The sequence below is a fragment of the Apostichopus japonicus genome, chromosome 22 (assembly GCF_037975245.1).
Source record: "Apostichopus japonicus isolate 1M-3 chromosome 22, ASM3797524v1, whole genome shotgun sequence".
NCBI lineage: Eukaryota > Metazoa > Echinodermata > Holothuroidea > Aspidochirotida > Stichopodidae > Apostichopus > Apostichopus japonicus.
The window spans coordinates 21,716,219-21,730,043 of NC_092582.1; the positions used below are offsets into that span (position 1 = coordinate 21,716,219).

Sequence of the window (13,825 nt, forward strand, 5' to 3'; positions counted from 1 at the left end):
TACTGTTTGGTCACATGGTTGAAATGTTTATTACTTTTCATAAATATCTTCGATCTAGCGATACAATACCCACACTAAGAAAATAAGACTCCATCTCTGATTACTGTAAAAAATAATTTCATAAGCAAGCAAGCATCTACATCACAACTGCTTATATAATATCTATAATCTATAAACTTTGTTCACTGAAGTGAATAAACCTATTTATTATTGAAGTCAAAACCTTCTTAAGATCTGGGAAGAATTTACTTTGTATTGTTTTGGTACATTCAATGTGCATAAGACTGCCTACGAATAACAAAGACAACACAAAAAAGTGAGTTTAACACAATGCTACTCTATCAAGTAACGACAACAGTGAATAGGAAAATATCTATTAATATTAATAAACAGAAAATTTTCATTAATATTTATCACATTTCCTTTAAAGTTTTGTGCTCTCTTAAACTGCATGATAATAAAGATATTATTTTACAATTGTTATCTCTTATCATTTAATCTATCATCGTTCTAATCTCGGGATCAACAGCATTAGGCTTAGCTATGGTACAGTAAAAAAAGGGGAAAATACAATGTAACGGACAATATACAAAACAACAAATATAATTTACAACACCATAATAAACCTATTTACATGTGTATATATATATATATATATATATATATATATATATATATATATATATATATATATATATATATATATATATATTTATTTATATATAAGGACTGAATAAATGTTTGAGAAAAATGTACAACTTGGACATAAAAGGCGGTTAGGAAACAAAAACATTCCCAAAGAAGGAGGTAACATTTTTATACTTCTTATAGAACAGTTGAAATAGAAGACAGTTCATGAAGTTACTACTAACTATCTTGAAGCAACTAAACTCTCATCATTCGTTACAAATCCCACACAAATGAACAGAAACCATTTTGTGATCACGATGTAGAGACATTCTGATAAAATTTGAACTACTTATTTCTTACAGACAAATTGTCTATAAATGTTATTCATTTACTTGTTGGATAACTTACAGATGGGGATGTGCTCTGAGTAGATGGAATCAAACATCATCAGAAAAATATCATTCAGATATATATTAATGTTGTGAACTAAGAAATGCTCAATGTCTTAAAGATTAGCATCTCAACTTTAGACTTTTTGCAATGTGTAGAAGAATTATTTAGGCTTTAACAACTCTACCAGGACGACGTTCATGTTTATCAAACGTGCTTAAAATGTAATATGGTGGCACAAACTATTGCTCAAAATGTGCACAATTCCTTTTCTCACAACAATCATAGTCTCATTTTCTAAACTAAAGAATTCTTACATCATCTTTTGCTTGTAGAAATTTTCTTCAATTTAAATAAAAAGAGTCAGAGGAGAGGTGTACCTCAATTCGCTTGAGGTTTACATCAGTATTGGGAAACCTCACGCAGGGCGTAGCTTGGGGGGGGGGAGGGAACCTCATGCCTGGGCATACCTGGGGCAGGTAGTGCCCAATTTCTACATCAACAATTTTTCTGACCATTTTTTGAAGGTGGGGCAGTTGAAGTTGGATTTGCTTAGTGTCCAGGTAGAATTGTTTTGAAAGCAAACCAACAGTTTTATTCATTAATGAAACCCTCTCATGGGTCAAAAACCTATGCTAGGTAAGTATGGTAGCAGCCATGAGGACTCTTGGTTTTCAGTATTATTGCTGCTATCCAAATCTTTGTCAAAGCTTTCATGAAGTGCACCCATACAGAAAGACATATTCTGAAAGTATGCCCTCTAAAATGAAATGATTTCCTTGATGTTCCCAACCTGGTAGTAAATTTAGTATTTTGTTCCCTTTATCATCACAAGCTGTTTCTCTTTTGTGGTACTTTGAGAGCTAAAACCACTTTAGTCTTTGATGCTACTGTCCAATGCCAAACTCAATTCCCTACTGCAGCTTACAATAATGAATTAATGAAAGAATATCATCCAAATGTGAAAGCATTTTGCCCTTTGATAACCTACTTTGAAAAACATGAATTGATAACCGTTTTCCATGCAAATTTGATTTAAAATGAGATGAATACCTTAATATGGGTTGGTAACTGATCACAAACAACGATAAACTAATAGCACATATTAACGAAAAAAGAAAAAAAATAGAAAGCGTAAAAAAAGATACCTCTTCCGTCCACAAAGACCTATCAATTTTGCATAACGTTTTCATAAATGAATATTCAATAGTTAAAGTGGATTCAGCAAAAAAATAAAGCCTCTTCATTTGTTGCAATAATTGTCATTGATGAAAACTTGAATATGCATATAATCATACAAAGACAGCAACCAATCGGGACAGATATCTAATGTTAGTACCACTTTTTACAGTACTTTCATGTCATACATATTCAAAGCATTCAATATGGCAGCATGAACAGTTCTAAACCTTTATCTAATACAAACAGGATCTTAATGCTACTCATACCAATACAAGTGTACTATACAAAGTGTACCATACAAGTATTATATGAAAGTATCATCATTAAAAAAGTCGTTCTAAATGGGTCGATGAAGGCTTTTTTAAAGCTAACTGCATCATGTCCTAGTTTTGTCGAAACTATACAGACCAATAGAAAGAGCAAACAGCTAATTCTCAAGAAACATAACAGGTAAAGTCGAGATGAAATCTGCAGAGGTAGGTACTAAAAACAAAAGGCTACCAACTAGTGCTCAAGGATCCAGTCAATCAAGTTTGAACAGTAATACGTGTGACCAGAAGATATAGTCTTCAATGCTAGATATTTAAGAGACCATACAGTCAGCAAATGAATCTTTGCCTAAAGTGTTCAATGAAATACTGAACTTTGACCTCTTTGTCATAACAGCAATCTCTGGAACGTAACATTTCTCTCAAAGGTATAAATGTCATGGAAATTGTTATTTCATCCAAAGAACTGCAAAGAAATAAATGTACTCTTAACAGCACTGTGGCCATATTAGCAAAGCTAGCAATTTTGGGGGGAAACTATTTACTGTTTTTTGACAATACAAACACACATGTTACTGTCTTTCGTTGCTTTTGAATATATAACACCAGATAAAATAACACCATTATTAAATGCTACATTTAAAGTTCAAAAGCAAATAGGGCGGGCATGTTTCTTACATCTGAAAATAACTAATAATCCCTGTTTTCCCCCTTCTAAACTGACCTTTCCAAATTGCCTCAGAGTAAGCTGAGAACAAGATAATGGGCAAACAAGTTCAGATTACTGATGGAAAACTTATTTCTTACAAAATAGTGATATAATTGTTACTTGAACATACACAGACATGGACAGAATCAGGTTATTATTATTATTATTATTATTATTATTACTATGTATTTGATAGAGCGCTCTACAAAAGATCACAGCGCTTAATGTGCTAAAAGATCACAGATATCACAGATAAAAGATCACAGGTTCAATGTCAACATTGATACTTGAATCCTAACATAAGAGTTGAGGTTATAAATTTGGCACTTGGATATATCTTATCCATTGCTTTACTACTCAATTGATATGCAATATTTATACCACAATCCTTCCTTATCGAGTGCAGCTATAAATTTGGTATTTTGGCATGTTTGGGCATAGCCAAATACAGATACAATAACATCAATGGTGCCAAAATCCTCCATTGTAGCTGACAGTACTAACTATGGAACTGACATGTGACAAACAACTTTGTTTAAAGACAAATCAAAATTAACATTAAATGTTTTTTTCATACTTGGAGAATTTCCTTGAAAAATAAAATCTATGCACTTTAACAAACAAAAACACAAAAATATTTTAAACCAACAAGAAACTATTAGTCAATGGTTTAAAGCCACCAAAGGACTTACAGCCATATAAACCCCATCCCCTATTAATGAGGCTTACATCAATGATCATTGGAAATGTTGAAATGATGAACAAGCAAGTACTTTATTTAATTTGGAGTCAGATATAACTATATTCAACAATATTTGAACACTAGTTTTAGATCTGATTTATATGTTTACTGGCACCTAAAATGATGGTTGTCTGCAATTCATCAGGTGTTGCATAATTAAATTAACAACACCATATCCACTTCCCAGCAGATTTTATACATTAACTAGGGCAATGATGGGTATTAATGAACCACAGACAAGAACTTTGTTAGCTTTTAGAAGAAACAGCATTCCACTCAATTACGTTTGAAAGAGACAAGAGCAATTTCTATGACCAACACTGTGTTTCTACTTCTTTCCTTCAGAGTCAGACATTTATTTTAGATCCTTCTTTGGGAATTAAGAAATGTTTGGCATTATTTTTGGGACATATCTTCCAAGTTCAATATGCTGTCAACTTTACACTACAAGGCAATCAATAACATGAAATTATCATATTATATTTTGCACGATGAATAAATTGAATATTTAACATCATTAACTTTTTCGCTCAAAAGTTCTGAATAATGTAAAAACAAAAACTTAATTTATTTGGAGAAAATCATCCCTCTCTGATATATATTGCTTAGAACTATGTTAAACAGGTATAAGAAAATTGGTTTTAATATTTATAAAGAAAAATAGGATTTCTATTTACATTTATGGTACTTGTAGTGAATACCTTTTCTTACGATGTATACTCTGAACTCTTTAATGTAAGTATCTCCATTGAACTTTATATATGTGTCTCATGTGTGCTATGTGGTGAGTTGTATAACAACAAATTTGCAGTTTTGATACTAAGATTATAATGACCATGAATGATGTGAATGTTCAATCCCACTGCATCATTACCAAGGTTGCTTACCTCTCCTTTCACAATTGTGACAATTGATATTATGATAGTAGAGTATATATAGTATGATATTATGATTGTATTATATTCATACCATTCCAAGAGGTAGTACATTTTAATGTTCTATTCGTATTTGGCAAGGAAACATGGGGTGGGGATGGGGTGGTGACAAACAAAGGATTGGGAGGGTGACATGTCACTTTGGAGGACGCTTACCTCCCCCCCCCCCCCCGCGTCCTTGAAAAAGAGTTAGACTTTCCAAACAACTGATGACATCTCATCCAAAGTCATGAAATATATATTTTAATTTGTACGATAATAGGTCTCATGTACCGACCAGCCCTTCAATATCATCCAAGGTCATGGACTCGATTGCACGGGGAGGTCTCGGGACACCGGAATCCTCCGAATTTTCATCGTCGGAGAAGCTGATATGTAACTGTGTTTCCTTTCCGGTAAGACTCTTCCGCTTGGCTTCCTCGTCAGCGCTTTCTTCGAACGCCGAGAGGTCTAGGACGTCGAGGTCTTCGTTCTGGGGCAAGGAGAGAGTCATGTCCATCGCTGTATTGTTATTGGCCGCGTCATCCTTGTTCTCAATGATCCCTCTGGTCGCTCCGACGAGTTCGAGATCGGTGGTGTTGGAATCTAAGGAGGTCTCTGACAGAAACATATTGTTCGTTTGAAAATTTGAGTTGGAATTATTACTGTGGCTGAGTTCAATGTTTTTATTCTCTGCGTCTTCCAACGTCGTTTTGATTTTGATCGGCGTCACCTCCGCGACCGAGGAGTGGCTCTGACTCTGCTCGCCGAGTTCCAGCCGATCGGAGGTACGGTCTTGCATATCTGTCGTGACCACGATGGCCACATTCCCATTCGACAGATGCTCCTCTTCCTGTTGCAGTCTAGGAGAATCCGCGTCCAATCGTTGGTTTTTATTCGGCGACCTCGACAACATATTTAATCTGTTCATGTCGTCCGTCAACGTATCGGGTAGAGGAAAGTGTCCGGAGACCGGTCGACTACGCTGCTCCATGAATTCATTGAATTCGTTGTTCTCGCTGGAGCTACTCAAACTGTGATCGTAAAGGGGCTGACCTGCTGGTTGGTCGGGGTTGTAACCCACGTGTAGTTGTCGTTGCAGTTGCTCCAGACGCTCCAGGGTGTGACCCTGACTGGCAGGTTCGGGTCCGTTTGGCATTATCTGACCCATGGCATGGAACTCGGGGAGGTCAACGCTGTTGTCGTGACCGTAGTCATTGCCACTGTGATGGGTCATCGTCAGGTGTGGCGGTGAAGAGAACGGATTACTGTGACTGAATGTATTATTATGGGATGGCGGCGAGAGTGACGTTGTGGTATTCAGGTTGGCGAGTTTGGTCTCTAACTCGTGCAGCATATTGACCAGCTGTTCCTGGTGGTCAACCAGCTCTTTGTTGTGTACCATCAGCTCTTGGACCCTTGCCTGCAATCGTACAAGAAAGAACACATATAAGAACACATATAAGAACACATATAAGTAAGAACACCTTGATAGCAAGGACTACTAGCGGAAGTAGCTGCCATTCATTACAAAGAAACATAAGCATGTCCACTGGCCAATAGTATTGTCCACAAACATTCTTGAGGTTCAGAGCCTTGAATTGTCATGCACAAAAAGCATGTCCCTAAACTAAACTATTTGTCTAATTATTTAACACCCCCTAAACTTGTAAGGTTTAGATCTTTAAGTAGGTTTCATTGGCTAAATCAGTCTGACACTCCCACTTTTAAACTAGATTCTTCCTTTCAGAAGGTCCTTTTCTGACAAACTTATCGTATTTATCACTGAATTTACCTCACCCACTGATACCTGAGGATGAGTCTTCGTAGCTCAGACCGTCTGACTCACAACCTCCCTATAATACCCTTATTTAGTACCGGGGGGGGGCGATACATCCTACCCTCACTGCTGATGTTGACCATGCAAGACAAATTCCTGGTCATCAAATGCAACTACCGGAGGGTTACAGCTCTTTTATAATACAGGAAACCATCATTAAACCATCATTAATGTTAGTTCATGTAGCACATCCTTACAATCCTGTTTGTATTAAGACAATCACACTTCCTTTCATTAAAATTTCCAATTTTTTTTTTCAAAAGGGTTAATTTTACAGACTTTAATACAATTAGTACTCTATTGCCAGATCACAATGGTATCACCTAGGTTACACACTACCTAGGTTACACATTACCTAGGTTACACACTACCTAGGTTACACACTACCTAGGTTACACATTACCTAGGTTACACACTACATTGTGTTGGGTACTGCTACTCACATAAGTTCACTAACCCTTTGAAATCTTCATGTATTTATAAGACTATGCATTATATGCAAACCTTACAGTGGATTTTAATACCTTTTAACAAATAAAATCCTAAAGCAATGTTATGTGTGGAAGAAGACACAGTGGAGAATCCTGTCATTCTAAACTAGGTCAGACTTGAAAACAGAATGATCACTAATTGTTGTGTAGTTAGGTTACAACACATTAGCCTGAATATCTGTGTATTACTCATGTAGCAGTAGCTCATGGCCATGAGTTCATCAACATGGCAAAAATAGTACATCTAGACCAAAGAAATGTTAAACAATGTTACATGTATTGCTTTTTCATGGTTTCACTTCATTGTCCTTGCAAACTGTTCAAGAAAAAAGTAGGGACAAAGGAGCAGCTTGTTACTCAGTTGAACTTCAGCAACTTAGTCAGAAATCAACATCTGTCTTCAATTTTGTAGACCCTTTCACCTTCATAATGTTCATAGCATTTCCATACTGATTTTAAGGCCATGGTAAGAAAACTTATCAGAGTAGAAAAAAAAGAAAAAGTCCAGTCACACAAGATACAACTTAAAAGCAACATTTTGGTGACTTTTACAGTTTAGAAAGATCAGACAAAGTCCAGTCCCACACGATACAACTTAAAAGCAACATTTTGGTGACTTTTTTCTATCCTGAACCAACATGTCCAATGCTATGAATTCAGGCTTGACTATAGCTATGCAGCTTACGTCTACTTGAAGAATATCTGTTCGGTATCGTCTATGACCATGTGAGACATAATGTCATGGTTCCTGCTTTTAATTACCTCCTGGTCCTGTGAGAAACACATGATTGTCCCATCTTGTTTAGAATGTCAATGACTTTTGTCAATCCCAGCCTGGTAATGTCAGTTTCCTTGTTCTAATTTATTGTCCTCTTTGTAGAAGAAGTATTAATTACTAGTATAAAGCAACACAGCTTTTGTTGTGATACTATCTCCATTCTAGCACTAAAATCTTTAGAATACTTTCACAGTCCATAAGTACTCCCTCTTAAACTTTCACTCAGTGAAAAAAACTTGGAGAAGTGTGACAGATTGCAATTATTTTGGCTTGAGTAATACTTCCTTATGTGTGGCAAACTTGTTGAGTTTTACTTGTAGAGATTGATTAATCATGTGTTTACACACTATGAGCTAACAGTGTGTTTCTTAACTATAGGGCAGAGTAAAACTGGTGCCCATATTTGTGTCCTAAGCAAATAGGCTCTGCTCATGTTTTTTTCAGCTTAGCAGCACCCAGCTAATTCCCTATATATTGTATGCTGATTACGTTGTGCAATGACTTACAATCATGCACTATTTGGTCAAAACTCTTTGGCAAATGGCAACATGGTTTTTAACTATGTTGTTTTTTAGCTAATTACTAATAACCGTAAAACAACTGGTTACAGCGACATTATTTCTTACGCATGTCGTAGCAACAAGCATTACCGACTTGGCTAGGATCACACAACTCTTAAAGCTTTTAATGAAAATGTGGAAGTCCCCTGCTGTGTAGGCCTACTAACAGGTAAAGGCTGCAAGCACGAAAGTACTGCAGATTAAAAACTTTTTGCCAGGTTGTAACCATGATATTATGGGTCTTGGGTGTTTAAATCCCATACTTAGTGACACAAGAGTCTTTTAGAGCTGAGATGATAAAAATCAAATCAATGTTCCAAATTATTTGTCACTATGGTAATAAAAAACACACCAACAAAGCATGTAACTAGGGACGAGGTTAGGCTTCATTGTGACATACACAAACAGCGGTAGTCACACAAGAATCTGTACAAGAACGTTTCATGTCGGATATAAAATACATGAGAGGTGGCTAAACGTCTCATGGATGATTCCACTTCTAATTAAGCACTACTAATTTAAGTTACTGCCAGAAAATGCCTGATGGATGCTTTTACCTGTGCTTCGAGTCGGGCGGAACTCTCTGCGGTGAGCTGGTCCTTGAGAAGCTGAACCTGGGCTAACGCCACCTGTGTCTGCATGTCCTGTTGTTGTAACTGGTGATGGAGGAGTTGTTTCTGGTGATAGAGGCTGAGGGGTGGGAAGCCACTGGCTTCATCTACTCCTGCCGCTGGTGCTATCGGTGAAGTAGCCACCTGTTGGTACATACCAAACATAAGAGAGATGCTTAATTATGTTACCATAGTAATTATAAAGCTAAAAAATCTTAATTCTAAGATGAATGGAAAGGCAAACATCAGAGAGATGCTTAAATGTTACCATAGTAACTATAAAACTAAAAAATCTTAATTCTAAAGTTAATGGAAAGGCAAACATTAGTCTGAAAACATTTACATGACATTTTCACGAGTCAGAATACATGATATGCCTACAAATATTTGAGTGTCGGTACTCAAATAGTTCTTCTATCAAATGACATCACACAAACTGGGTTACCAATATTTGCTTGCAGCTACAGTTTCCCCTGTAACTTTCCTTCCTATACAAACAGCAATGAATTTTATTTCACAGCAGCTTCCAGTCAGTGGTTTTTGCCAAACAAGCAATACATTATTAAGTCTCTTTGCTATCTCTAGATATATATGCCATTACAAACTGTTTCCATAAATGGGAGGTTAACATGCTTAATGACATTTGCTGTCAGGGTTGATACCAACTGACTTGGTTAACATACCAATCTTAAAAGGATAGGTTTATTACTTGTCAAACTTATGGACTCTTCAAGTGAGAGTTATTTCACACTGAATAATTTGGTGATTAATTTTTCAAGATAGAGGCTAGCTTTTTCATTACTTTGAAAGTTCAGCGATGAAGTTTCTATATTAATAATGTGCTTCCTTGTACTGTACACAGCAAACTATGAGCTGGTTAAGTGACTGAGCACTCATTACCTAACTCCCCTGTTGGTAGGAATCCCTGTGATTGCTAAATTCATAACATTTTGAATTCTGTTACATTTGGAATGACTGAATAAAAGTCAAACCTATCCTGAGGACTAATTCTGTTACAAACTCTTTAAAATAACAGTGTTCCAATTTTCTGTCCCTTCATCCATTGCGTGGTTTGACCCCAACGGGGCATTTACCATACAGGAAGAGGTATGATTGATAAATATCGCCCACTAACATTCAAGCATATAAATAGTAACATCTAGTGATGCAATATATATGTAGCATGACTTGAATATATATGTATATATATATATATATAAACCAAAACAGCAAGTTTGTGGAGTCTGGGTAAAGGAGAGATCTGTCTAAAACAGAAGAACACAACCAACATGTGCACTTGAAATTTATTCATTTATGACAGAGAAAACTTTCTTCTCAAAAATATTTAAACTGAAATAAACTCTAAAAAGTTTAATATTTCAATTTCAATTTTGGAATGCACAGCAGCATTTTGAAATGTTTACATCATCATGTAGAAGCGTGACATATAGTCGTCACTATTCGAAGATAACTTCCACATTTTCTTGTCTAGTAAAACTCAAAAACAACAGAGATAAGAAAGAGGCCTCAGTATTCCTTTAAAAAATGGAGCTTGTCACATAGAATGGTGTGTGTGACAAAAGCAAAGAAGCTGACTGACACATTACCTTCACCATGAAGCAACAGTTGTAAGTACTGAGATGGGTAGATGCAGAATGGTGGCAGTAGACTGCAATACTGTCAAGTAACTAGCTTGTACCAGGGAGTTGTTCCATAACAACTCCCTGCTTGTAACTACACAGGTATTGCATGGTTTGTTTAAAGTTTAAAAAGGTCTGGTGAATTTTGAATGACTACAATACTTTGTTTTTTCCAAAGACTTTAACTATACATACTGAGGAACATTATTTGTAGATTTTCACAACTCAAATTGCACAATGGAAAGATATTTTTTCTCAGTGTTAGTTTCTCTTTCTTCTCTTACCAACAGAGCAAATTCATTTCTTCTTCTTCTTCCTCAGATGATGTAATTAGTGACCACTTAATAGCCTACTCATTCTAAGCCAAGAGTTCCAAGCCAATTAATGCTAAGTGGTGTTATTTAGTTGTCTAATAAACAAAGTATGCATTGATCCCATACAAGGGCGTAGGAACCGGGGGGCTGGGGGGCGCCAGCCCCCCAGTGAAAAATATGGGGGGCGGAAGTATCATTCCGCCCCCCCTGCTTCGAAAGTCAGAAAATCCCTTTTTCATTTCCAAATGAGAACAAAAATCTCATTTGGAGCACCAAATTGCATCTAAGGCCAGGTGAAAAATGCAAAATTATTTACAAAATGGAGTGGGTGTTGAAGTGTGCTATATTGCACCAAATTGCATCTGAGGCCACCTGGAAATGCAAAAAAAAAAGACCCCCCTACCCTAAGACCCCTCCCCCAGGCCGGCCATCAGTCTTCAGCCCTCCCACTCAAAAGTACCTTCCTACGCCACTGATCCCATAGCATCAAACTAATTAAGTAATATTATGTTTACAATCATATTAATGTATCTATACATATTCGTAAACTCTACATGGAAGCCTGCGTTCCTACAGACAAACTGTCAGACTTCATTAGTCTCCATGACTCATAGCAGTGTCAGTCTACAGGTAAAAGCAAGTTCTAGGATAATTAATGGAAACTCACATGTGCTTGATTTACTTCTGTCTGGCCCATGTGGTGTCCATGGTAATGCAGTGGTGACCCCGGTCCCGATCCATAGCCGGGATTCATCTCATGATTTGACATGACAACTGCAAAGAGGTCAAAGGTCAATGTAATGCAATCCTATTATGCAACTCTCGACTCTTATGATCATTTTGGCGAAGGCGAACCAATCACCATCATTGGAATATGTGATAAATCTTGTTATGAAAATTTTCCTCCAGTTTGAGGGGTATCATGTTTGTATGGTTGCTTTCACACACAAGACTGAAAACTTCAACAAGCCTTAAATATGACATCTATGAGGAAGTTGATTTCTGTAATGGAGATGGTTTTGTATTAGCTGAATCTAAAGTATTGATGATCTGATCTTGATTTAACACTGGCATTAGTTTCAGTGTCAACATCGCCTGGAGTCACCTAGACAACCTATCAAACAGAACAGAGGGGAGAGTAAGTTTCGACTCCTTAGGACACTATGACGTCATAGCTCTACCAAATGGCAGCACCCTGACATTACTTTCATACCCCAATATCTCCCAAACTGAGCTATATTCTCCATAGTAATGTGGGGGAGTTGTGCATGACAAGACCTATATCATATATATTAAAGATGATAGGTGAATTTGTCCCCCCCCCCCCACCCAATAACACTCTCTAGGGGGACACATTTTCAATCACATTGTACATGACATTGTTTGAGAAGCATCATCAATGTATGTATGTATGTATTTTAGATCCTCCTACAAGCAGGAACTCGCGAAAAAGCCTCATTGGCTTGTCAAAGCCGAAGGCTGACCGAAGTCAGTCTCTTACATTCATATTTAACATCAATGATTATGAATTGTCAATTGTCAACAACTCTGTAACTGGACGACATACATTAACTGTTATGTCTTAATAATATGTCTCAATGGTTTATCTCCAAACACTCTGGTAAAGCAGGAAGACAAACATCTTTCAACACGGCAACTGTAAGACACTCCTGGTACTTGGTTTTTTTGCCCCAACATTTATTATTAATATTATTAACTAATATTGCAAAATTCCATTTTACAAAATGACACCCATTCAGACACTGAAAACAATAAAATTACAAAATGATGAATTTTCAGCAGAGCAGAAAGACCTTAAGGATAAAATGTGACTAAATGTCACCGTTTCGTCTTTCTAGCATATTTCAGAGTGAAGGGCACATTCTTCTTTCACGTTGTTTAATGGGTGGGTAAGTTTTCTTGATTTAGTAGTCAATGTGATTTATAATTCACAGCTGGAAACCAAAAAAAAAGGTTACCCAGCCAATGTTTCCCTGGATTGAATTGTTTTTTGAAACCTGTCGGCAGTTGCCTTCTCCCTCAAGATCTCCATTAAATAGATTTTTTACCATCAATTTCCATTTAGATACTTGACAAACTATTGCCAGTTGCTGTACTGTAGGTTTTCAAGTTAAATATTTTACTTTGAAACTTGTTATTTAAGGGGGAAGGAAGGGGGTGCATTGCTTCATGATACAGAAAAGCCAGTGAAAGACTGCCTAGTTCCATTTATGATATCATAAACAACTTTAGTAACACAAAGATTGTCTCAAAAATTATAAATACTGTGTAAGCAAGTATTCAAAACTGTGACATGAACACATGAAAAGTGTTTCATAACTCTTTGGAGACATTCCCGATGGTAATTTGAAACATATCAAACATTTTCCATTCAATCAGTGTTTGATTAACTTCACTGGAAAACTGGTAGAAGAATTCAGCCTTTTGTGTCATCTCGAAGTTGGAATAATACAGAGCTACGCACAACGTTTAACGACAGGTTTCATATCTGAATTTACCCTGTTTTGTATTTATCTCTTCCTCCGCAGGTATCATCAGCTTGTTTGGTCTGTCTGGGTTCATACCATCCGTCACCGCCATGTTCTGTTGGATACTGAGTTTATGACACACCTCGAAAGCCTGGCCGATGCTACGTACGATCCTCATCGCATGGCTCTGGTGAATACATAGAAAATGAAAGAAACAACATGAAAATAATCTGGAGCTTTGAAGTTTTTAGTTTATTAAGTGTTAA

The 13,825-nt window shown here is 36.6% G+C and overlaps 1 protein-coding gene across 1 annotated transcript in view; it reads right to left on the reverse strand.

The window, feature by feature from the left end:
* Positions 1-13,825, reverse strand: part of LOC139963502 (uncharacterized) — a 74,448-nt gene continuing 60,623 nt past the window's right edge. The window contains exons 8-11 of the mRNA XM_071964324.1: positions 13,590-13,746; positions 11,738-11,844; positions 9,063-9,260; positions 1-6,259 (exon numbers count right to left, since the gene is read on the reverse strand). Of these exons, the coding sequence (XP_071820425.1) occupies positions 5,123-6,259; positions 9,063-9,260; positions 11,738-11,844; positions 13,590-13,746 (1,599 nt within the window). The 3' untranslated portion in view covers positions 1-5,122. The remainder of the gene's footprint in view (positions 6,260-9,062; positions 9,261-11,737; positions 11,845-13,589; positions 13,747-13,825) is intronic.